General features: G+C 39.6%; 1 protein-coding gene across 5 annotated transcripts in view; it reads left to right on the forward strand.

Moving 5' to 3' along the window:
- Positions 1 to 27,231, forward strand: part of igsf9ba (immunoglobulin superfamily, member 9Ba) — a 62,734-nt gene that overhangs the window by 6,283 nt on the left and 29,220 nt on the right. For all 5 annotated transcript variants that reach the window (XM_020050710.2, XM_010892226.3, XM_010892225.3 and 2 more), the window contains exons 2-4: positions 6,794 to 6,991; positions 13,085 to 13,231; positions 24,804 to 24,955. In XM_020050710.2, the coding sequence (XP_019906269.1) occupies positions 6,794 to 6,991; positions 13,085 to 13,231; positions 24,804 to 24,955 (497 nt within the window). The remainder of the gene's footprint in view (positions 1 to 6,793; positions 6,992 to 13,084; positions 13,232 to 24,803; positions 24,956 to 27,231) is intronic.

Consider the following 27,231-nt stretch of genomic DNA (forward strand, 5'->3'; position numbering starts at 1 on the left):
TTAGGGGCAAGGCCATTTGGCCTACGGTGTCACATTTATGTTCAGGGCACCAAGGCCACATGCCAGGGCACAAAGGCCATTGAGTAAAATAGGAGAATTTGGAGCTTCAAATAAACAACTTGAATTGCAGATAAGAAAAACACAATATTAACTTTTTTAATATCATATCATGGTTTTTCCACACAAAAAGTTCAATTATCATGTTTTAATCCTTGAAGTTACATCTACTCCTCAAATTTGTTATAAATTCTGGAATTTGCTTAATTTCATTCATTCAATTGACGACGACATAGAGGCAACGGTATAGACAGTTAAGTAACGTTAAGGCTAGCTAGCAAGAAGGCTAAAATTACCTCAGTTACACAAAAGTTAACCGCGATGTATGCATTGACCTCACAATAACCTGCACTAATGAGTATGACCTAAATAAACACGTATGTGGCGGAGCAAGTAATTTTCGAGAGATGTCAAACCCAATGTTACTTCTCGGAGCTCTCAAAAATCATTCAGGTGTATTCTCCCACTCGGAGGTCTGCTTCCCAGTTGCTTATGAACGCACCTTCCAAAACAGAGTGGTTTGATTCAGTTAAGCAATAGTCAGATATCTATCGATAACTAGCTAGTTTGCATACATGCATGTAGTCTGTTCCTGTAGTTGTTCTCAGTTGCGAACTACCAACAAACCTAAAAACAAAAAAAGCGATTGCTGACTGCAAGATTTTGACAGTAGCAGGGGCACAAATGCCATGGTGGCCATAAGGCATACAATTATTTTCAGGGGCTTCACAGCCAGGGTGAAGGGCTACGACGGCCATGGCCGTCGTGAAATTCCTATGCTGGATATGACTATGCTTCTTCCCAGGCCAAAAGAGCAGTATTCTTACAGTGCAGTATTTTGGAACCACTTGTAATTTTGTTCACTAAATAGTATTTTAAAAAGTACATAATATCTCACTGAAAATACTAATAATACTATTATTCATATTTTCTGTAATACTATTTAGTGTGTGAAAATACTGTAATACTATTTAGTGTGCAGAAGTACAGCATAGCTGTAAGTGTACTGCTTTTTTGGCTTGGGGCCACTGTTTCTGAGGCCCTTGTTGGGACTTGGGACTTGACCAAGAACCTGTGCTTTATACCCCACAAACCTTCATTAGAATACAGAGCATTACTTAATCAACTTAAAGATGCAGCCTGGGTCTTTTGCAAATAATAAAGCTTTTTTAAAACCTCCCATTTTCTGGATGTGTTATATGTTATTTATATGTGCATGATCTATGGGTAGAATCACCATTATAACTCAGCCATGAAGTTCCAAGTTTGAAAGTGAGTTTTGACCAGGAAAATTTGGCACAAATGACATAGCACACCCGATTTGGCTCGACAGCACCACTTTTACATCCAGTGGCCAGAAATCCCTGAATTTAATCTACCAACCAATCATCTCCCAGAATACAGTCATTGCGATTAATAATGTAGCTAGCTACCAAGTTTTTTTGTGGAACATTGCGTTAGTGTTGCACTATGTTTTCTTCTTCTTTTTGTTTCATACAATGTGGCTAGTTCAAGCTGGACAAGTGTTCATGTACATTATCATCAAACCTCAGAAATGCTGCTCATTCAAGCACTAAACTCCTTAGCTAATTGTAACATAGTTGGCAAACATTAACAGACCTACTTTTCTTGGTGTGTAACCTGTAGGTCCCTCAGGTCCTCTGGCACTGGCTTTTTAACTAAACAAATGCTTAAAAGACATGAAGAGGTAGCATTTAGTTTCTATGCCCTGAGTCTCTAGCCTGCCAGAGAATGAGAGGGTGGCCAAAAATGTCAACATTTTAAAAGAGAGCACAGCTTTTTGGTTAGCTTTTTTTTAGGTTAGCTTTTTCCTAATGTGGTTCATTTTGTAGTCACTGAGATTGTTTAGCTTATTATTTTTTATTTTATTTGTCTCTTTAGGCATGGGATAAGGGCCTATGCTCACTCTTGCATATGTTGATGTGGACTAACAGCACCCTTAGCCTATGGCTAGCTGGCCCTGCTCAAGAGCAGGGTTAGCACCGACTTTTCAGGGCTAGCCCCAGAAGCACGGTAACATAATAACCAGTGTGAATCTGGGTTTATTGTCCAATCACAAAACATGCCCTTTCACTGAATTTCCAAAGACTCTTGACGTGAAAGGTCTTACTTACAGCTACAATGTATTTCTGTTTCGGTCCTTTCACTCTGCAAACTTTTATAATTTCATTTTACCAACAAATCTTAGCGAAGTTGTTGTTGCAGCTTGCTTTGGATGGACATTTAACATATATGTCAGAAGAATGAAAGTTGAATAACGTTTTTCTCTTTCTTTATGTAGCTTTAACAAAGTTGTCAAAGCAAATACCGACAGGGTGGGCATCTTGATCAACTGATGATTGCATCTAAACTTTGCTATAAGTAAGCAAACATTAATTCAAATTAACAAAACACTTCTGTTATTCAGATTCAGTTATGTCGACTTTTTTGAATGCAGAAATGTACTTGTTGCTAGGTAACATGCTGAGATTTAATGGAAGAAGTTGCCAAGACAACTGATTTCCTCAAATGAAATGATGAGAAATAATTAGGATTTAAAGTCCCTCCCCTCTAATTCTGTGCTCACTCCCACTAGGGCCTACTGAATGGTTGATGTCCCAGGCTCATATTTGCTGTGCACATTAGTCTACAATAAAGAGTACTACTTTGAGTAACAAATAAATAACCCCAAGCACAAATCTAATTTCACAAAGAATATGTTCATTTGATAACATAACATTGTTTTTGAACAATAGAATAGACTGAACCATTTCTGAGGTCTTATTTTACTAATTTATATCAAGAGTGAAAATGATTTTGGACCTCACTGTAAACGTGTCCATGTCAGAGCTGCCTACAGTTTGCAGTAACATATACCCATCCATGTGTCCCAACTATACTCATTGAACTCACGCACGTACGCACGCACGCACTGACTCACACATACTGTGCTCTAATGTGACCTTCAGCACATGCAGATTGGCATTCAGTTACCAGTCAGTGGCCCATCCAGCCCAGTTGTCGCACATCCTTGAGGTTCCTTTTTCTAGTATATTCCCTTACATCCTGGATATTGTGTGTTATGTACAGCTTAATAGGTGCATATATATTCTAGTATGTACAGTATTGTATCTCATCGACCATAACACTGGGTGAACTGGTCCTAAACGAGCCTGTAGTGTCATATTCACCTTTGCACAATGCCTGATTTAAAGTGTCTATGTTCTTCACCCGTTACCTTGTAATGTTTTGAGGGTACCATATATTTGTCACGGATTGAGGATGCAAGCACACTAGGCTGACATGTAAAACTTTAAATGATCTCTTTATATGATCTCTTAATACATTGGCCTTTGATAATGTTAAACTATTTCTCCGCTATTGTTCTGGCTGCATAATTACAACCCAAAGTGGCTGGAGTGTCCACACACACACACATCTGTGATCATCATTACGAGTACAATAAAGGGTACTTTTCAAGCAAGTGCCATGTCTGTTGCTGCAATGTAAAAGGCTTGTTGAAAACACCAATGGATTGAACTACTAACTGTTCCTGCTCTTCTGTTGTAAACATTGTCTGTTGCTCTGGACAGATGTTGATTGACTCGGAACAGATGTATTTTATCAGTTAAGTGAGCTTCAGCAGAAGGTGTCTGAGTAACTGGTTCTGGTATTAATAGTGAATCTGCCTATTTAACTGGCGCCAAATAATCTGGAATTATTCCCCTAGCATTGTCCTTTGTAACATGAACAGCCTCTGATTTGGCTAATTTATTTGACAGATGCAGACAGCAGCAGAGTGTTCTGAATACAGGTGTCCCTTCAGGATTCATTCATTTTGAACAGGATCAGCACTAGTTGTAGCTTGTTGTTAGGACCCATTGAACACACTGCCTCATATGGATTCATCAGATGTCTTAACCTCCTGAGACCCTGTGTCCGCATATGAGGACACTGTTTTAGGCTTCCTGCACCCCGTACTTCATTCCGCTTAACTTAAACCTTTTGTCCTTATTAGAGGACAGTTGTCTGTGCAAAGCTTAGATATACTTATCAGGTCCTACTAATTCCAAATAGCTAAGAGAAATAAAAAAGTTGTAGACTTTGTTATGTTAGTAAACTAATAGAGGACAGGTTATGATATCTTGTATTGTGTTGTATTGGTGCCTCAGTGATGACAACCTCATCCTGTGAATAGATAGTGAAGTTTACAGAAAGTAGGACCTTTATCATAATTTGCCCAGCTGGCATTAACGTCTTGTTAAGACCGTAAATATGTTACCTTAAAAAAGCCCCCATAAACCATGTCTCCATTAAGGAAATGAAAATGGCAGTAGCAGTGACCAGGCCTGTACTGATGGTCCCCTTCTGATTATCTCATAAAGGGATTGCAGAGTTATTAGCCAGGCAGTATATTATCCTGGGGTCTTTATAGTAATTCCTCTACACCTCAATTTTTTTGCCCAGGACTTGCTTTTCTCAGGGAAGTTCAACCAGGATCCAAAAATAATGTTAGGCAGAAACCACGTGAACTCCTGAAACCTGACCGGTCTGCCGAGAAATAATGGCTTCAGCACTGCTGTGTCCCAAGCCTAGACTACTGTACATGGTTGATAATGTGACAGTATTTTGTTCTCAAGCCAAAGACAAGCTAGGTTTCTAATCAGTTGGTGACCGACTTTCATGCAGGTACTCTAAAATCTGCATAAAGAAAACAAGCACATCTCCCCAACAGTGGTGTCAGATAATTTATCAGCATTAAATGGTTTGATAGAAATGTTAAAAGTAGGTAATATTGTTAATATTGTCCAAACTCTAGACTGTGGTCTGACAAGACAACAGCTGAATCAATGAACAATTTTTACTTTAATATAATAGTAGTTAGAAGAGGTTACAATTAGGGGAAACTGAGCCTTAGTGCACGTGTAGAGTTCAGTTAAAACCAAGACCTAAATTGGGTTTTGGTGTGATATGACAGGGAATGAGGGTTAGTCTGGTTTGTGTCCTACAGGGCTCATGTGATTTTGTTGTGCCCACAGAAGCAGGGGGAAACGCTTTTCACACAAGCGCATTAGGAGGTCATGGTACTTGACTGAGGAGCAGCGGCCCCGTGCCGACCACCCTCCAGCCTTCAGCACCACCCGTCCACTCTTTTTTTTGTAAAGAGTTATAAGTACAGTCATGTGAAAAAGTACACCCCCTGGAAAGTTGTCTTTCTTTTGACATATTTGGATGCATGGCTATTTGAGCTCAATTCTAACCACGTGCATTCATAAAGTTATCCCAATTTCAAAATCACACCAAAAGCTATTTATGCTATTAAAATAAGTAGAAAAGCAATTTCCATTTGGAGAAAAAAATCTACTTTTACCATCACATGAAAATAGCTAAATTAGAATACAGGATTGTGGTCATGTGCAGGGTCCAGTGACTCTATGTGACACGTGTTTCATTGGGTTGGTCAGCTGCTAAGCCATGGCTTTTCATGCTCCCTTTTTTGCACCTCTTACTAAAGACACACAATGGCAGAACAGATTCCAGGAGTAAGGCCAGTGACTGGCAGACCATGGTTCCACTTTAACAAAAAAGTGTAATTTGATTAAATCTGCTCCGTTTCAGTCCAAAAGCTGTGCTGGCTAAATCAAATAAAGTGGATTAACTCTTCCCCCGGATAAAGCAGATTAAACTGGTAAACACAGTCACTAACTGATGCACATGCTTCAGGGTATGGAGCATAGAGGTATGGAGCCGAAGAAAATCAATGGGAGAAAATATTTGGTGTTTTAAATTGGGGGTGTTCAGTTGGAAAGGAACAATAGAAACCGTAGATCTTTCAATTTTTCACAAGTTTACACATGGTACAGTGAGTTCCTGTCCAGAAACCTAGCTAAAGAAGCATACCGCTGCCTTCTCCCCCATCCTGATGCTGACCTTTACCACTACTGTACTTGGATGCCGTTCTTCCTGAAAAGAATTTGTAGCCATAAATGCATCTGATGTTTCTGGAGATTGAATCGTCAGCATGTCTCTTGATCCCTGAGGGGGGTGGTGGGGGGTGTTGTGGGGTGGAGAAGGGGCAATGCTCAGTCTGACGGAGGGGATCCAGGCAGGCTCAATGAGAGCAGAGCGGGGGAGGCGGCTGGAGAAAATCCATTCCTAGAGTGAGTGTTCTGCTGAGGCAGGTAGGCTGACCTTTCAGCTGTCCGATAGGTCAACCCTCGGCAGCATGCCTGGACATCTGTGGCTATATGCCAGCCCGTCCTGGTATTGCTCATAGTAAAGCCCATCTGAGCAGCAGCCAGCGCTGATCAATGGAGCCGTCTGTGCCTGGCAACTAATTTAGCTTTGGCTACTGTCCTCTCAAACAGAACTCCCTCCCACCAGGAATGGTGATGACACAGGAACTGTACAGGTATGGAAGTAACTAGATAGTGAGGTACACACATTGCAAGTGTAACATGGCAGTTAATAAGCTATAAATGTAGTGTATACGCTATATTATATATAAACCCAATGCTGCAAACAGGAGCGACCACTGCCTTGCTTTTTTCAAGCTGCATAAGGCCTATTATGTAATAAATACGTTTTAGGCACTGGAAAGGACTGAGCAACAATCTCCTCTCTCCTTGGTCAGCGCAGTTATAATGTTAGATCAAAACAGTTCGGCATGACTCCTGCTCAAAGACCTCCTCTGCTCTTTGGTTTAAGCAAACGCTTTCTGCCTTCCCCCCCCCAGGTGCCCACGGTGTGAGAGAGGAGCCCCGGTTTGTGACGGCGCGCGCTGGAGAGAGCGTGATCCTGGGATGCGACGTGTCCCCCCCCCTGGATGGCCAGCAGCCCCCGTATGTGGTGGAGTGGTTCAAGTTTGGAGTGGCCATCCCCTTCTTCATCAACTTCCGCTTCTACCCTCCTCATGTTGACCCTGAGTACACTGGTAAGAGCCTTGCCTTGGCTCTCTGGGCTGAAGTGCAGAGGTTGTTTAGTGTAGAGGTGGATGTTTTACTGCAGAATTAGGGACATACTTGGTGAAGTGTTACTCGTTGTGTTACTACTGTGTCTTGTTTTCTCCAGTCTCTGTAATATAATATACAGACACGTCCAAAATAATTTGCACCTACATTTCTTTGTAAGGATAATAGTAATAAACATTTTTATTTAATAATGTTTAATAAGAAGAAAGACTCATTGGGATAAAGAATCGTTCAAAATATTGATATCATTTGGTTTGCGATTATGGACTTCCCCTCTTACATTCAAACCACTGGTAGAATTTATGTAAGTAGGATTTAAAGAAATGTGGCCAAATCACCATTGATTTTGTGGATTCAAACTTTTGCTTGGAGTTATTACATCTCGATTATTAACTTATTTTGTGTGTGGCTTGTAGGAGGCTATAATTCTTGCATTGTCTAAGACTTTTACTCAGTGCTACATCAACGTAAGCAGAGGTAGCAGAGCAGAGCGGTAGCAGGGCCAATGGTTGAACATTGTGCAGTGTCATTTTGGTTTGCTTCACCCTATATTGAGTGCCAGTTTGAAAACCATTTGTTAATTTCTCTAGAAATGTATATAATATATACAGACTAGTAATTGGTTGGTGTTTAACCAATTAGCAGCCAGTCTGCTTGTACCACTTCTATGTAACTACAGTAAAATACTGTGAAATACAAACCCCTCCACACAATGAATGATTCCTTCATAAATTTTTCTGGTAGAGTAATACAGTATATAATGCAGAATTGTACTGTTGCAGGATTGTACTGTGTATCATTACACACTACTTTCTATTACTTATAATTTATTTTACAGCAGGTGCGCTGTAATATGAAATACAGAATTTGACTTAAACCTGAGCCACCTGCAAACTACTTTCAGATCCATGGTAAACCTTTTACAGTGGAGGTATCAGGTTCTTTATGCATGTACAGTATCTCACAAAAGTGAGTACACCCTTCACATTTTTGTAAATATTTGAGTGTATCTTTTCATGTGACAACACTGAAGAAATGACACTTTGCTACAATGTGAAGTAGTGAGTGTACAGCTTGTATAACAGTGTACATTTGCTGTCCCTTCAAAATAACTCACCACATAGCCATTAATGTCTAAACCGCTGGCAACAAAAGTGAGTACACCCCTACGAGAAAATTTCCAAATTGGGCCCAATTAGCCATTTTCCCTCCCCGGTGTCATGTGACTCTTTAGTGTTACAAGGTCTCAGGTGTGAATGGGGAGCAGGTGTGTTAAATTTGGTATCATCACTCTCACACACATACTGGTCATTGGAAGTTCAACATGGCACCTCATGGCAAAGAACTCTCAAAGGATCTGAAAAAAATGATTGTTGCTCTACATAAAAATGGCATAGGCTATAAGAAGATTGCCAAAACCCTGAAACTGAGCTGCAGCACGGTGGCCAAGACCATACAGTGGTTTAACAGTACAGGTTCCACTCAGAACAGGCCTCGCCATGGTCAACCAAAGAAGTTGAGTGCATGTGCTCAGCGTCATATCCAGAGGTTGTCTTTGGGAAATAGACGTACGAGTGCTGCCAGCATTGCTGCAGAGGTTGAAGGGGTGGGGGGTCAGCCTGTCAGTGCTCAGACCATAAGCCGCACACTGCATCAAATTGGTCTGCATCGCTGTCATCCCAGAAGGAAGCCTCTTCTAAAGATGATGCACACGAAAGCCTGCAAACAGTTTGCTGAAGACAAGCAGATTAAGAACATGGATTACTGGAACCATGTCCTGTGGTCTAATGAGACCAAGATAAACTTATTTGGTTCAGATGGTGTCAAGCGTGTGTGGTGGCAACCAGGTGAGGAGTACAAAGACAAGTGTGTCTTGCCTACAGTCAAGCGTGGTGGTGGGAGTGTCATGTTCTGGGGCTGCATGAGTGCTGCCGGCATTGGGGAGCTACAGTTCATTGAGGGAACCATGAATGCCAATGTACTGTGACATACTGAAGCAGAGCATGATCCCCTCCTTTCGGAGACTGGGCCGCAGGGCTTGATTCCAACATGATAACGACCCCAAACACACCTCCAAGACGACCACTGCCTTGCTAAAGAAGCTGAGGGTAAAGGTGATGGACTGGCCAAGCATGTCTCCAAACCTAAACTCTATTGAGCATCTGTGGGGCATCCTCATTTCTTCAGTGAAAATATATAATCAAATATTTATACATATGTGAGGGGTGTACTCACTTCTGTGAGATACTTTATGTATAACTCAAAGAGACCAAAGCACCCAGTTTAATGCCAACTTTTCCAATACTGTTTACCTAGGGTTGCTAAACTCAGTAACAATATTGTACCACAGAATACATGAGTAGAATGTTAATAAGCTTAAGCTGAAACTTAATCATATCTTTCAACAGGACAGTGATCCAAAATAGTCAAGGAAACTCACAACAGACATGTATGACATGTAGACATACAGTAGACAGTATTTTTGCCAAAGGGCTACCAGTTATAGACGTTAATCGTTGTTAAATAAACGATTGCTGTGTTGAAATTTAGCTAAGTAGCCAGAATTCTGAGACAACCTTTCAAGGGGTTTACTTACTTCTTCACATCACTGTCCATTGTGTCTTAAGGTGCTGTTGGCTGGAAGCAATCTTGATCTTCTGACTTGCAGTTAGATTAATTACAATGCTAATGTACTAAATCATATTCACTGGAATGTTAAGACACATTTAAGATGCCCAATTCAATCTAGTCTGAAATATTTTTTGTGCAGTGGCTGCATAGAAACATTTGATTGTTTGGTCTGTAAATAAAACCAATGATAGACACTGTACTTTATGTACTTCAAAGGGTCTCTCTGGCACCTTCTGACTGTTATCTCCTCACACGATATTCTGGGCCATTAGAAGACAAGTGCACCGTCTTACAGTACATATGCTGCCGCTCCTGAAACAAGAGGAACATTTCCCCAACTCAGCAGTTTGCTGCTACAGGCTCACCCACACACTCCAGTTCCACACAGAGACAGGGCACACTACACCAAGCACAGGCAATGATGGGCAGAAATGACCTTTTGCAATTAGAAAATACACTTAAGATGATTGTTTCAAAATCAAATACATAGGACTTTCACAAAGTTTTGAGTCTGGTTAAATGTAAGTAACCTGTTTATTTTAGGACTCTTGAAAGGTATATTTGAAAATCAAAAGTCCTCTAAGGAATATTGTTGCAAAACACATTGGTCTCTAGTTAAGGCCTGTGAAATGCAAATGACAAAACACTTAAAGGTATTTTAACTAACTATTCATTTAAAATATAGAAATACTGCCTACCTTCGATCACAGGTATGAAATGACAGAGCCACACATTACGTAACAGGGTAATAGTTTCTTCTGACATGTTTATGGAGGGTAAAGTGTACAACTCAGGGGAGTATACCCACCAGAGCATTTCTATAGTATAGTCTAACTGATTAAAAATAGGATACATGATAGCCACAAAACAAGCAATTTTTACTTTGAATAGCATTTGCCATGTAGCCTTGTTCCAATGCTACGGAATTTCAGACACTCATTGCAGCCCAGATTAAAGTGTATTGTGAGGACAGAGCTGTGACAGTGTGATAATGGTTGATACTGGACCATGGTTTATGAAAACCTTCCCTGGGTGTGTAATGGGCTTAAATCCAATACAGGGAGCTGAGTGTCAGGGGTGGCTGGAGCTCACCAGGCCCCACTAGGCCAGAGCGTCCTGCTGCTTTAAACACACGCACTCACACAGACACGCACAGTATACAATCTGCCTTGCTGTCTATTCCCATGAATCCCCATTTCCTATTTCTCACCAAATAAATAATTCATCTGTGTGGAACAGAGACTGAAAGTACTATCATTCCTCAGGCTATTCTGGCTAGTATTGCAATGCAATCAATATACAGTATGGTATTTAGCCTTGATGTCTGGGTCCTATACAGTATGTAGCTTATATGTTTGGGTTCAATACAGTTTGTAACCTGTATGTCTGGGTCCTACACAGCATATAGCCTGTATGTCTGGGTCCTACATAGTATGGAGCCTGTATGTCTGGGTCCTACATCGTATGTAGCCTGTATGTCTGGGTCCAACACCGTATGTAGCCTGTATGTCTGTGTCCTACACAGTATGTAGCCTGTATGTCTGGGTCCTACACAGTATGTAGCCTGTATGTCTGGGTCCAACACAGTATGTAGCCTGTATGTCTGGGTCCAACACAGTATGTAGCCTGTATGTCTGGGTCCAACACCGTATGTAGCCTGTATGTCTGGGTCCTACACAGTATGTAGCCTGTATGTCTGGGTCCTACAGTAGAGTATTACTCTAACCATCCCTAGAGAATAACCAGTATTATTACAGTTATTCAGTGCTAGACATAAAGGGGCAGCTCCTCCTTTATTGATAGCAAGTTACCCATGGTGCTATGCACATTTTCAATTAACTATTTAAACTATTTTTGCATCAATATTTCAGATAATGTATGCTATTTACTTTGTATATTCTTAGCGAAATGCTTTTTTTGGGACAGGCTAGTCTCCGTTTGTCTTACCTCTCATGCAAACCCGACTCCCAGTCTCCTCCAATCAGAGCCAGAGAAAGGACTGCAGAGGGATTATTATGTAGAAAGCACTGAAAGTTTAGCTGCATGGCTTTCGTTAGCCTTGCTCTTTTTTCATCTCTATTCAGCTGTTGAAACAGTGCAATAGATCGAAATCCATATGTAATATTAACAAAGTGTAAGAAACGTTATACACCGTATGCTCCAGTAATGTTGGAATACAGTGTGTGTCAGTGCCCTGGAGGGCCTGGTTCTAATGTGGATACAGTATTGTTAACTCTGTTTACTGCATAGCTGTCACTCTGGGACAGTTTGAACCTGAGGTCGATCCCGACCCTTCACAAAATCACCCACCCCTCTCAGCACTTCATCACACAAGCCAAAATAGGCCTGATTTTAAACCCTTACCTTTTTGCTGCAAGACTGCAGTCTCTCTCTTTCCTTTGCCTTATTGATTTCCTGCCCAACAAACACCCATCGTTTTCTTCTCCCAGTATGGCAGCTATCCTATCTATCGTATCTAGATGCGCCCCTGCTGGATTGGCAGTACAGCCCACCCTCTCCGCCAATATGTTTACCTGACGTTTAAAATGAACAAGAGAGCAACATTAGACACATACACTTCAAAGGTTGGGGAATTATCTTTGTCCCAGGGCAACGTTTTAGAGGTGAGAGTGTTTCAGTCTGTTCATCAAGCTCAGCTGTCAGCCCCGTAAAAGCAGTGTGGTTGCTGAGGGTTGGATGCTGCCAGACAGACAGATTTTAACGTGACCGGTTTCCTCAACTTATCTCGTGCTCTGTTACAGGACTTTCTCCTTTTATGTTTCCCATTTATCTCCTAAGAGTGTTCTAAGAAAAGCTATCTTTTTCAATACTGACAGAAACTGAGTGCATTCCAACTCCTAGAAAGAGATTGAGAGAAATAGATAGAAAGAAAGAAAGATAGGAAGTATAAAAGAGAGAATGTAAGAAAGAGAGATTGCCCTCCAGGTAATGTTGTCCATTAATTCTAATACTTGCCGGCAGCTCTCCTCTGGCCGGGGTCCGCTGGTAATTTGTTTATTGTAAGAGGTTGTGAAGTAGTATGGATTGGGAACGGCTAAAATTCAAATCCAATCATTTTCATTTTGGGTCAAATTAAATCCCCCTGACCTTGATCAATTGCATTAGCATTCTTCATATTGCAGCCATCTGTAATCAAGCTGGATAGGTTTGTGATTATCTAACAGCATGATCTCAGACCACTGTCTCACAAAATGAACCTGCTCGGAGACCCGGAGAGGTGCTTTCTGGAGAGAAGCCATGGATGCGTCAGTTGCATGATGTGTCTGTCTATTTAAATAATCATGATGTATATACTGACATAGTAAGTGTCCATATTCACTGTGCTCTTTGGAGACCATGTAGGCCTCATTGGGTGTACCATTTGGAACTCTTAACCCTTGCTGTTTTCTTTGTTTGCCCGGCAGGTAGAGCCAGCCTGCATGGTAAGGCGTCCCTTCAGATCAACCCGGTGCGCTCAGAGGACCAAGGCTGGTACGAGTGCAGGGTCCTGATGCTGGAGCAGCAGTATGACACCTTCCACAATGGAAGCTGGGTGCAGCTCACAGTAAATGGTGAGTCACTGTCTGTATTCCCAATGGCAGCCTATTTTCTATTTGAAGGGATCTGAACCTAGGGGGCATGCTCTCAGTTTGGGACATCAAGTGTGCGTGTGACCTTTTTCTTTGCGTCCTTGAAGTACATTTTTCTTATTAATATAAAAAAAGGAAAAGTTACTGAGTTAGACTCTGAGTAAGAGTCACTAGAACCTGATGCACGGAGCAATGGGAAAAAGAAAGCCTTTCGAAAATATGATCAAGTTCATGATCTTCACAGAACTGCAGATTATTAGCTTCAAAACAAAAACAGTTGTTGTAGGGCCATGACAGTTTCCAAGTGTAAAAAAGTTTGAGAAACCCTGCATACAGTGCACACATTGAAATGTACTGTAAAACATGGGTGCAATTTGTCTCAATTTGCTGTTACATTAATGTCAGAACTAACAGATGAGAGTGTGGGGATACCGCATTTGGGATTGTGTTTTTCGACAATGTGGGTTTCTACAATGTTACCTTGTCATAGTTGTACACTTGGGTGATTCATGATCATGCTCACATCACACCTAGCAAATATTTCATGTCACCATGGCTTTACCTTAGGCTGTGGCTGGAGACCTGACACATGCGACATATTCTGTTGTCAGAATACAAAGATTGATGGTCATTGACGTATTACGTGAAGACCTCTCCCCTGTCTTAAAACCAAAAGCACATACAGTAGGGGACCTTGTCATCCGTACTCTTCCCATAAGCATTTGCTGGAGAAAGGCGACACTGCCAGAGAGATCCAGTGGACGTGAAAATTACTTGATATCTAGGATTTCAGATTGACCGTGCTGTCAATTCTGGGAATCGATATGATCACCATACTTGTACACTAGGTGCCAGTATGATATGCATTGCGGGTCCCACAATTCTGTATAGTAATTAGGTACTGCAGATCTATTGCAATTCATGGTTGTAAACCTATTGCTCACATACTGTATGACTGCTGTAGAAGGACAAGACATAAGACGTAAGAAAATACGTTTTGATGGAGTTACAGAAATAATATTTGGACATAAACAAATCTTGTTTCTATCACTTCATAGTGTTTCATTGTACTGTAATGTTCTCACAAATAAATGTTTTCATGATTAATGGCATTTTACCTGCCAGTGCTTTGATTAGTAGGATGAAGTATTATTTTAGATTATGCCTTTTCACAAACATCACACAGACTGACATATTCCAGATTGCGTAGGCTGTAAAATGATTAGAGCCTAGTGAGAAAGGGAATTGATTGGGGCCTATTTAACGCATTTCTGGCAGGGAACGTCTGGGATAGTCTGGGAGCGATCAAACTCATGACCAGACGGGAAGAAAACCTCCACCTTTGCATTTCCCAGGAATGCCCCCGTGGGTTAGAATCTAGCTGCTTCTATTTATGTAATGTGTGCCTGGACTGTACACTGTCCAAGACTCTAAAATCGAGTTACAATGATACCCAGGATCTTGACTTTATCTTTTGAAAACCAATTTGATTTTACATAAGTAATCTTTGATTGTATTAATTTTGTCAGATGTTGTATTAAACATTTGTTGAAAGCTGGTCTAGCAGAAATGTAATGTATTTAATTGCATGCCGTATTCAATTCTCTTGATTTGCAGCCTGGGATACTAAAATGTAGCTGCAGCATATCTGTCCATTCCAATTTCTTTTGTCTCCCTGCTGGTGTTATTGAGATACGTCTTATATTTTGGCTTCCTCTGGCATTTAAGGGGCTTGACTAAATGCAGTAGTTTTGTGAAAATTACAGGTTTGAACCAAAACATTTAAAATAAGTATTCCAGACAGACCCACAAGGTGTGAAGATATTATTATATTAATAAATTTAAATACTCATGTATAGTATGCTGTATGCTCACACAATGTGTCATTGTGAAATATGGATTTTGTGCACATTATCAGTGGGACAGTGAAGCATTGTTTTTCTTTTGGCTGCCTACTCAAAATCCTCGAAACAGATGTTTTGGGACTATTGGCTTGATACATATTTGTGGTTAGTCAGGTATGTTCCCTTACCTAATTTATGCCAGCAAAAAGAGTGATCAATGTCCAATCTTCAGTTTCCCTTTTTATTAGCCTTTGGAGTCTGCTATTGGTGTCTATCAACATGAGGATCAAATGAAAGTCAAGGAAGCCATTTTGAGGCTAAATTATTCCCTAAAATGTATCAGAACACTTAGGAAAAAAAGCTGAAACTTACCAAAAACAACAATTTAGGATATAATTGAAAAGAAAGTACTGGTAAGCTGTGCAATCACAAAAAGGCTGGTAGGCCAAAGAAGACCACTTCATTGGATAACTAAAGAACACTCAACGTAACTCATCAGTTGTCAAGATAAAATGTCAGACAGATCACAAATACTCTCCAAGAACAGGTCATTGATGTGTCAGGCACTATTAGATGAAGACAACTTAATCAGCAGAACTACAGAAGCTATACTGCAAGGTTCAAACCATTAGTTTGCCTATAATACCAGGATGGCCAGGTTACAGTTTGCTAAAAAGTGCCTGAAAGAGCTTGCAGAGTTTCTTGAAAATATATATTGTAGACGAGACAAAGCATAATATGTACCAGAGTACTGGCAATATGAAAGGTGGGAAAAGGGAACTGCCCAAGATCCACAGCACACCACGTCATCTACGAAATATAGTAGAGGACGTGTTATGACTTGGGCATGTACTACTGCCTCTGAAACTGGCTCACTTATCTTCATTGATGATGTAACTTCTGATGGCACATAAACATTTTCTGCTTAAATATAAGCTAACTCAGTGGATTCATCATACAACAAGGAAATTACATCACATGTACTGCTATAGCAGCATGTTTTTTATGGTTCCTGATTGGCCAAGTCAATCTCCGTATTTAAGTACAATTCAACATCCCCTTAATTTGCTGATGAAGGAATTCAGCAAAAAGACATCAAAACAAATAACACCTGAATACAGACAAGGAATCACCAGAGAAGATATCCAGTATCTGGTTGAGTCAATAGGTTGCAGATTAGGGCTTAATTTGCACATTCATTTGGACATTATATTAATTTGTCTGAAAGTGTCGGTGCCCTGAACTATGGGGACTATGTAGGAAAATTGTGGTCAGGTCATTTGTGCCTTTTTCATTTTTCAACAGCAAATACAAAAACAATATTTTCATGTTAACCGACCATAGCCAATAATTCTGACACCTATCTGTTTGAAAATAAATATACTAAAATTTACTTTCTCTGAGCAGTCATAGATATAGTAACGTCCGGAAATATTTGAACACTGACACAATTTTCATAATTCTGTCTCTGTACGCCACCACAGTGGATTTGAAATGAAACAACCGAGGAGCATTTGAAGTGCAGACTTTCAGCTTTATTCAAGGGGTTGAACAAAAATATCATATGAAATGTTTAGGAATTGCAAGCCTTTTCATACAAAGTCCCATTATTTCAGGGGCTCAAATGTAATTGGACAAATTAACACAAACATAAAATAATGATTTGCAGGCAATGACTGCTTGAAGTCTGGAATGCATGGACATCACCAAACTCTGGGTTTCCTCTTATGTGATGCTTTGCTAGGCCTGGGTCTTTCTGCCTTAAGGTGTGTCTTCATCATGTGAAATGCTTGCTCGGTTGGATTGAGATCATGTGATTGACTCGGCCATTGAAGAATATTCCACAAATTCCTGGGTTGCTTTCGCAGTAAAATTAAGAGATCACTGCAAATTGAACACTTCTGTTCCTCACTCAAAACTTTCCTTTTCAACTTTTTTGGAAAGGAAAGAAAAATGTGCAGTCTCTTAATTTTTTCTGGAGCTTTATATTAATCATAAATAATAATTTGAATATTCTTGGGTTTGCCTCTACCAGCTTTGCCCACCTGGATTTGTGCAGTTTCACCCATTATTTCTTGTAGGTGCTCTCAAGCTCTGTCCGATTGGAAGAGGGGTGTTGGTGAACTGCAGTCTTCAGGTCTCACCACAGATGTTCCATTTCATTCAAGTCAGGGCTTTGGCTGTGCCACTCATGGATATTAACAGAACTGTCCTGATCCTCTTCAGCGTTGTCTTGGGTATATATGATTTGGATCATTGTCATACTGAAAGATGAATCCTTGCCCCAGTCTCAGGACCTCTTTGTATTTTGCTTTTCCACAATATTGACCAGTCTCCCAGTTCCTACTGCTGAGAAGCATTCCCATAGCATGATGCTTCAACCACCATGCTTCATCATAGGGATGGTATAATCAAGGTTGAACAGTACTGTGTTTTTGCACTTGGCCTCCTGGCCTAATAGTTTGATATTGATTCTGAAAACCTACACAGTAATCCCTGAGGATAAATATTTTTATATTTTGGAATTGTTTTATTATCTTTTTTGTTACTAAAACATAATTTGCACCCGCTTCTGAAATTATTGTTATAATGATATTAGAAATCTATTTTGCTGTGAAAACTCTGGTAGCATTGCAAAATTCTGGTAAAGTTCCCAGGGTGTCTAGAAGTCTCAGCAGAGGCTTTGATTTATTTTTTGGAAATCAGGGAATTTTATAAAAGTTACAAAAGGTTTTCAACCATGAATTTTTGTGTACTGTAGTATGCAAAGCAAGACTTCAAAATACGGCCTTATGGGATATGTAAAGTATCATTTGTTGAACATTTATAACAACAGTCTAAGAATATATCTAATAGAAAATTAATGAGTTAACCGTGTCTCTGTTAATAAATACAATGATGAGTTGTAACTCTAGAGCTCACTTGAAAGGGCAATGCATACTGGAAAATTATATTGTTGGTGTGGCTTTGTGTATTATACAATTCCTTTAAACATACTGTGTACAACTCAAATCTGGACCACATTTGTGTTGTATCAACTGAAAATAGTTGTGTTTGCTTTCTCAATAATTTAAGTAGTACGCAATGAAAAGATAAATGTTCAACCAGCCAGTTCTGCAAACTTTCATGTGCTTACAAATATTAAGGCAATTGAGTTCTGTGAACTTATTTTTGGTTTGCAATGTAGTGCTTAATCTTCTCATTGTTTATTTGTGTTGATTTGGAAACAGAGAAGTAGTTAATTATGGGGAAATGTCTTATTTGCTTGATGGTGGCATGGTGGGTACACTGCCATTGCCCGGAAACGATGCTTGCAGCTTTATTTTGAATGTGATTGTACCTAACAGTCAACATAAGACTGAAAAGGTACAGAAGGAGAAGCAGAGTGAGGATGCTGTTATGTCAGTGTTTGAGTGAATACATATTTGTGTATTAGCATATTTGCATGTGAGTAAGTGTGTTAGTCAGTATTTCAGCCGTGTGTGTTCATGCATGTGAGTGTAATTGTGTATTCATCTGTGACAAAATGTGTTCTCTCTCTGAGTTACAATCATGGTTGCCTTGCTAGGGAGCATCACCTGTGCTGCCCCAAGGGGAATGCAGGGGTTGTGGGTTCTTCAGTGTTCATGTTTTACTCACCTGTGATCTCACTCACAATCACTTAGTGGTCTAGATATTGTTTTAGTTAATTTGAAGACAAACATTTTTCATTTTGTCCATACCGTGTTTACAACAGGTGAAGGTGTAGGCCATAAGAGCATTGCTTTGTTCTCTAAATTAGGGACTGTTGGGGCTGAACCTAAAGCCAAGCCAATCACGTCAACTGAAAGAACCAGAGAAAATGGCTGGCATTGTCTGTGTTTGTTTTGGGACATCTGTGTGTCCAATTGACATTCAGAGGCATGGTTATGGCTATGTCCTCAAAAAGGGTCTCTGTTGAGAAGCCAGGTGCTCTCCCAGCCACGCTCAATACTAAAGGCATCCATTTCCTGTGGCCAGAAGAATCTACATACGACACACTCCCTACTTTCAGTTTCTGTTTACTACCCTCTACTTCCTGCCAAACAGAGAGAGGATTCATGCCCACTCAGTGGCAGGTGTCAGATGGCAAGACCTTGTGTCCAAAAGACAGAGGGCACTGTCATGCCTCTTCCATCCCCTCCGCCTCCCAAATATTGTATCGGCTAACAGTATGCTAATCAGCAGCTTTTTTAAAGAGAATATGTAAGTGAGAGAAACAGATTCAGTAAAATATTGTGTGTGCATGATCCCACAGCTCTATACAATTATACAAATCTTTTTTAGGGACCTTGTTGCCTTGAGGGCAAACAGTTGTTGGACTCCATAAGAAATTAAAGTACATTGCTAAATATATGTTGCAATTTGATATTGTCATCCTTCCATTCTGTAAGTCAGTTTCCAGAGAATAACAAGGGGAGCACAACATTTTTTAAATGTTTTACATGGCCACCGTCAGGAGCCCACTGTTGGCTATTTGTTTCGCCAAACTAATCACCACCAAATTGGCTGATGGGATCCAGACAGAAAATGGACAAGTTTGTCACTGTAGCCGCCTTTGGGACATCATCAACCAGTATGTCGGGTGCTAAACACACTCTACCAAAGATAAGAAAATATGAGGAGGCATACATTTCCCTTTACAAACACTGTGGTAGGAGGAGAGGAATGAGCCCTGCGTGATTTGTGCCTACAACTGCAACTGATAGTATACAATATGTAGCCAAATAAAAGTCTAAACATCTAGATAGTTGCACAGAGTAACAAAAGGCACATAACTCTCCCTGCTGCCATTGATATGATTTTGACAGTGCTTGATGAGACAAGTGCATAACAACTCAAACTTGTTCTGTTGTCAAACAAAACAATTGAAAGACATATCACTGACTTGTCAGATGACTTGGAAGAGCAGCACATTAAAGAGAGACAAACACTTTGCCATTCAAGTGAATGATGCCAAGGATAGTAACAAGGACTACCTATTAATAGTGTATGTGAGGTACGCTGATTATGAGTCACTGAAGGAGGATTTTCTTTTTTGTAATTATGTATCAAACTGAGTGACAACCAGTGACCTGGTGCATGTTACGGTGCAGTCCGGGGACTTCAAGTTTAGGGATGAGATTCTAATGTTCCTGGATTAGTCCTTGTCACAATAACCTATGTGATGAGGACTTCCTCATAAAACTGGCCTACCTCAGTGATATTTATATGTATATTTATATATCTTATAAGCTCAGTGCTGCTATAGGGCACTAATACATACCTTCCCTAACTTGCAGACAAGATCATCTGATTCGTAAGAAAATTGGACAAATGGAGCAGCAAACTTGAGAAGGGGAATATGAATGTTTGCAGATCTCAATGAATGTATTGCAGAATACAGTGATTCCATGGGTGATGGATCACATTTCATCTTTGAAAACTCATTTAGATAGATATTTTTCTGGTGTGGACACACTGGATCAAAACAGGAGTACAACATTCTCAGTAGAAACCAGGCCTACCCTAGTGACAATTGATATGTTACAAGAATAAAACCATTTCACAGTTACTGTTAATGTTTGAATACTATATACTGAATAGCCAAGTCAGTAAAAAACGGGCAATTCAGAAATAAAAGTAGCACTCTTCTCTTTTGTGTTCTTATAGCTTACTGCATTTTTCTGATGGGGGGATGCTCCCCATTATCGAAGGGTACACATGCTTGAAAAGTTTGGAAAGTGCTGCTGTAAGTAGTCCTTAGGGAGAAGAGCCTTTCTCTCCCACTCTATTCTGTACTCAAACTGTTCATCTTGTATGAAATCTGCTCATGAAGTAAAATCTAAATAAAACTGTGAAGGAGCAGTCTTTCAGGGAGCCGGAGAGAGATATTCGGCAAGAGTAGGAAGAGAATTAAGAGTGAGGATGAGAATTTAGAGAATTAGTGAAGTAGACCTAAAGAAAGGCGGGCACAGAATCAGAGTGAGAAGATATGTTGGGGAGCAGGCATGGAACTGCAAGGTGTGGAATGGAAGTAGTGTGAATACAGAGACATGTGAACCCAGGAATAGGAGACCTAAAAATGAAGAAACTAGGGCGAGAATGGGATGCTTGACTTTTTGTAGAACAACTCCCAAATTCCCCACATGGTGACACTTACGTGCTGATGTGTTGTACCTGATAATGGCACAACTCCCATGAAAGAACTCCCATGTCGACCAATCTGCTCTCAATAAATGCCACCTCCTGTTTGCCACCTACATAGTGTAAATGAATGTTAGGTAATCTAAGGGCCTATTCACACTGTGAGAGTTTTGATATTAGCAATACTTTTGCATGATATTCGTTAACAATAAATATTTATATAATGAGATCTTGTGAAAATTATAATTGTTGCAAAAATCAAAGATGGAACAGCCCCATGTGTAAATAAACATTAACATTCACCAGAAACATGTTAGTAATAAAAGTAGCTAGAAAGTTAGGTAGAAAGCTTATCTAGCTAACACTTGCTCGTCTTACATCAATGGCTTGCTTAGTTTGTGTAATTGTATTTTTTTTATAACATTGCAAGCATAATGCCCAAAAACATTATTAACTATTATTGTAAATCAAGGAGGAGGAAACTGTCGAGAAATCATGTTAGCTAGCTAGATCCTAATTCAATAGCAACTGTAGCGCACTAGGTTTTGGTAGAAAATATTTTGTGAAACATGTTACATGTTTATTTTCCTGCACTGGTTAGCACCTGGCAGCATCCCTATTCCCTTTTGTTTCATATGATGTTTGACTGGCTGGCTCAGCTATGTTAGCTGGCTTAGCTGACTTTAGTTATCTTTCTTAGCTGACATCAGTTAGCTAACTACAGTAGTATGTTGGAAAAGTGATTGTTAGATCAGATTTTAGCGAAGTCAATGCACTGTGAACGTATGCATTCTGAAAATCTCACAATGTCGGTAGATAAGTGGATCTATGTATTATTTCAATTGAAACTTTGTCATGTTAACTCTTACCCTAAACCACATTATAGATGAAAATCTAAAAGATTTAGATGTAAAAAAAATATATCCTACAACACAATCCACATTATGGATGCCCATAAAGTGCACTTGAAAGTCTCTGGAAAAAAAGAGGTGGGTGTGGAACAGAATATACTGTAATACAAAACAACAATTCCCAAAGCACTCATTCTATATTCAACACATGTTACATTTTTTTATCTATTTAGCTATTTGATTTCTTAGTATTTTTGTATTTGACTTAAATGTACTGCTTTTTGCAATTAGTGTGGTAGAGTTCCCTCCATAAGTATTGGGACAGTAAAGTCAAAATGTCTATTTTTGCTGTTCCTTCATAGCATATGAAAATATTATTCAAATATGCATATGAGGCAAAAAGCACAGACTGTTTTAAAACCTATATGTTTTACCAGCCAAGAATAACAGCACTTCAGATTTCCATCCCCCCATTTCATGTATTAGGACAATTTAAAGCAAATGTAAGAAATAATAACTAGTATGTAGTCTCAAATCCCTTTCATACAATAACAGCAGTGAGTCTGCAACCCATTGATGTCACCAAACATTTAGTATCATCCTTTAGATGCATTGCCAAGAGTTTACTGCAGCCATTTTGAGTTGTTGCTTGTTTTGGGAATTTTCTGACTTTAGTCTTCTCTTCAGCAAGTGAAATGCCTGTTTAATTTATAATTTATATGAGGAGATTGATTGGGCTAAAACCTTCCACTTTTTTCACCTGATTAACTCCTTGGTTGGCAATGTGTTTTCAGGCATTGTCCTGTTGCTTTGTGAAGCACCGCCCAATGAGTCTGGTGGCATTTTCTTGTATATTGGTAGCCAAGGGGCTCTGTACACTTCTGAATTAATTCTGCTGTTAGCTTCTTTTAGTCTAGCCTTTGTAATTCTCCTGCTGAATTATTCTGCAAACAGTAGATTGTGACACTTGCACCCAAGCATTCTACTGTAGATGTTCTACTGTAGATGATTTCACTGACAATTATTTTAATGTTGTTTTTTCACAGCTGTGAGTTTTACAGTTTTTGAGTTCCTCTTGTCTTTCAGAATATTGAGTTGCTTTCGTTTCTTTCATAGACAGCTACTAAGTGTTCATTTTGAATTATGCCTACAGACACCAAACCCAGACTCCAAAGGCAAAAGTGAAGGATTGAACTGAGACTACAATACACATTCACAGCTCTTTTATGTGTTAACAATCAATGCAACAAGAAACACCTTATCAATTAGGAACACCTGTGATTCAAATGTCCCAATAATTATGCTTAACTACAACAGGGGGTGAAACATACAAGTGTTGAAATTAACAGAATTAAAAGCTGTTATTCTGTACTTTTGCCTCATATTAATATTTTTCTCAGTTTCATATGCATTGAGAGTACAGCAAACAAAAGAGTTGACTTTATTGTCCCAACACTTATAAAGGACACTGTATGTCAGTTTGAAGGGGTTAAAACTGCATTTTTTCTAAATATCACAGCCAGTAAATAATGTGAAACAATGTAATTTAACTAATACTACAGATATACTGTTTATTGACATTTTCTGTCCATCCAAAATCCAAAATATTGAAACTGGCCTACCAGGTGCTAGCTCCAAGTTGAGCACCACAAGCTCCCTGACCGTGCCAGTAGCTGACAAGTGGCTAGGGAGTCCCATGGGCGATGCAAATGAACCAGGTCTCATCACGCTCTAGTGACTGCTTTCAGGCAGCACAGAAGCCTGTGAGAGCTAGCTCACTCAGGTGAGTGAGGCTGCCCTCACCAGCGCTGACCTACATGTCTTCCTGGTTAGACAAGCAGTGTCGGATAAAGCATAATGGTTTGGTTTGGATGCTTTGGAATCATCAGATTCCTGATTGTTTTGTTGAGGCCCATAAACACATCTAGAAACAACATAATAAGAGAAGGGACAAAAAAGGGCACGTGTAAAAGCCTTTTCAAAAAAAAAAATGTATGCTCTCTAGTGACAAGCCAGAATGGACAGGCAGATGTCTGGAGAAGCTAATTGATGTATTTCTTTACTCCACACCAGGTGTGCATGCAGTTTGAAGTGAAGAATCCTACTGGTTAGCCATGGCCTACTTGGAAAGAGAGAGTTTGATGCTCTTTTTCACTCTTAGAAAAGTGTTCCAAAAGGGGTCTTTGGGTGTCATTATAGTAAAACCCTTCTGTGGAAATGGTTCTGTATGTAACAAAAAGGGTTCTAATTTGAACCAAAGACGGTTGTTTAAAGGATTCTCCAGTAGGGACAGCTAAAACCACTTTTATGTTCTAGATAAATAATTTTATCTAAGAGTGTAGGCATTCTGTTGTTTTGTTTGAGAAATCAAATGCAGTTGATTCATGAGATGCAGTGTTGTAGCTTGTTAGCTTGAAATAGATTATAATCCCATAAGGATTTCACAGAGGCCCAAGAACAGCTGTAAAGCTGTACTGTAAGGCTGAATTTTCACAAGTGTCTGTTTTCTGTAAGATGTTTGTGATGTGAGGCTCTTCATTTTGTTTTTAGAGTGCAAATTAGATTATCATTCCTTATCTAGAAGTGAGAGATAGATGGACATCAATAGCATTTTGATAGGCTGTTTATTTCATTCCAAATCTCTGAAATTCTCACTGTAAGATATTTTCTAAGAGCACGGGAAATATGCTAATGCTGTTTTTTCTTTGCCAACAGCCCCTCCTACTTTTACAACCACACCCCCACAGTATGTGGAGGCCAAGGAGGGTGGCAGCACAGTGCTGAGTTGCTCCGCCCAGGGAAACCCTAAACCAATGATCAGCTGGCTGAGGGAGGGTAAGGACCTTGTAACCAGTGGAAAATACACGGTAAGCCAAACTGGACATCAGATGTGTTGTATCTTAGGTTTGAAGTAGTTAAATTAACAGTGACAAGTACTGTGAAAGGGATTGTGTCTTAGATGAGTGGTAATTAAACATACTAGTTATTTTGTCAAGGTTTATATAGGATGTTTTCCATTTTCTAGGACTGCCATGACATTCTTTGATATTTTGACAAATTAGGCATTTGACAAATTAGGAGTTTGAATTCCAGATGTTTTTTGTAGTTTTGGAATCATTCAGATGCAATGCTGAAATCTTACATGCTACACCAAGTGTAGATCTCTTAAGACCAGCTCCACCCCACTGCTGATTATGTCACAGGTTCTGTATTTTCTTTGCTATGGGAATGGAAATCTTTTTCAAAATGACTATAAATTTTTGAGCATGCATACAGAGTGGATATACTTTATTCCATACCTTACTCCCACTGTGTTATAGACTTAATTTATAATAGAAATTAAATGAAATATATATTTTTCCATCTACACACATTGTCCCACAATGAGAGTGAAAATATGTTTTAGTAATTTTTGCCAAATTATTTGAAATGACCAGAAAAGGAAACCCTAGTTCAGCCGGCCCACAATTAAAGGTGAGAAATGTTGTTGCCCTCACTGGATGTGAACCCAGGTCTCCCACATGAGTGGCTGTGTCTTTAACTACTACAACACATACATATTTGCCCCATGTTGGTATAGCATCTCGACATTAAATCATTTTGTCACACATTAACATCACGCCAAGTTTTAATATTTTGCTGGACACCATTAAGCATTATGTTAAACTGATTAATGTTTCTTATTAAGTTTACCTCCACCACAAATAGCATCTATGAAATGTATGTCTTTTGCCACTGGCTGTTTTAACAGCTTATTAGCCAGTAATAGGCTTACTAGTATCTAACTTACTACTTGAACTTAACACAGCCAAAGCTATTTCATGACACAAAAATGTTTGTTTTTTATTTGTGAATGAGATTGATACAATAATAATAACTGACTTCCCGTGAAAAGACGGGAGATTCGTGGAAACCCCTACTCTTTTACTTCCCAAGGGGTTTTATCTATCCTTCATTACCCCAAAAATCATACACGAATGCGTCCTTCGAAAAACCACCAGAAATAGTCACAATATAAACAGTTTTATTTTAGACTTACTATACCATAGCTACTAAAGGTTGTGGCCAGCAAAGTTTTTGTCTATCCTGACCCAAAAAGCATGCACGGATGCGTACTTCAAAAATCCACCAGAAATAGTCACAATATAACCGTGAACAGTTTTATTTAAGGCTTATTATAATGTAGCTACTCAAGGTTTTAGCCAGTGAAGTTTTTTTCAATCCTGACCCAAAAAGCAAAAAATCCTAATTCACAATTTGCTTTGACGAGATTTGAATGTGGTACCTATTAGTGTCAGGTCCGTGTCTCTAACCACTATGCTATTTAACAAGGGGCAGTCAGTCAGTCACTCACTGTAAGAGACATCCGTTCTTCTTGGCCGGCTCCACTTATGCGGTCCGGCAAAAAACTGAAATATCTCATGAGCATGAGACCCTTTGTCATGACACTCCAAATTGAGCACAGATACATCCTGTGTCCTTTGATCATCCTTGCGATGTCTATAGAACTTAATTGGAGTCTATAAAGCACTCCTGTCAATAAAAGGACACACACTCCACAATGCGTGTCAGAGCACATACTCATCCATGAAGTCCAAGGAACACTCCGTAGACCTTACAGATAGTTATGGGAAAGTTTATAAACAAATTATGTTACAGTTATAAACAAAGTATTACAATTTCCCAGGAGCACAGTGAAATGTGAAATTGGAGAAGTTTGAAACCAATAAGAAACCAGTAAGACTCTTACGCTGTCTAGCCAAACTAAGTAACTGGACAAGAAGGGCCTTGGTCAGGGAAGTGATCAAGAACTCAATGGCCACTCTAACAGTTACAGAGTTTATCTGCAGAGATGGGAGAACCTTCCAGAAGGCCAACCGTCTGCAGCGCTCCATCAATCAGGCTTTTATGTTAGAGTGGCTAGACAGAATCATCTTTAAGGACAATAACGACCCGAAGCATACAGCCAAGACCGTGCTGGTGTGGGTTTGGAACAAATCTGTAATTTTCCTTGATTGGACAAGCCAAAGACCGTAATTTGTGTGCTTGTGAACATTAGTGGAGAAACCTGAAGATTCACTGACAACTCCCTTTCAATCTGACCGAGCTTGAGAAGATCTGCAAGGACGAATAAGGAAGAAGA

This window comes from Esox lucius, chromosome 1, assembly GCF_011004845.1.
Source record: "Esox lucius isolate fEsoLuc1 chromosome 1, fEsoLuc1.pri, whole genome shotgun sequence".
NCBI lineage: Eukaryota > Metazoa > Chordata > Actinopteri > Esociformes > Esocidae > Esox > Esox lucius.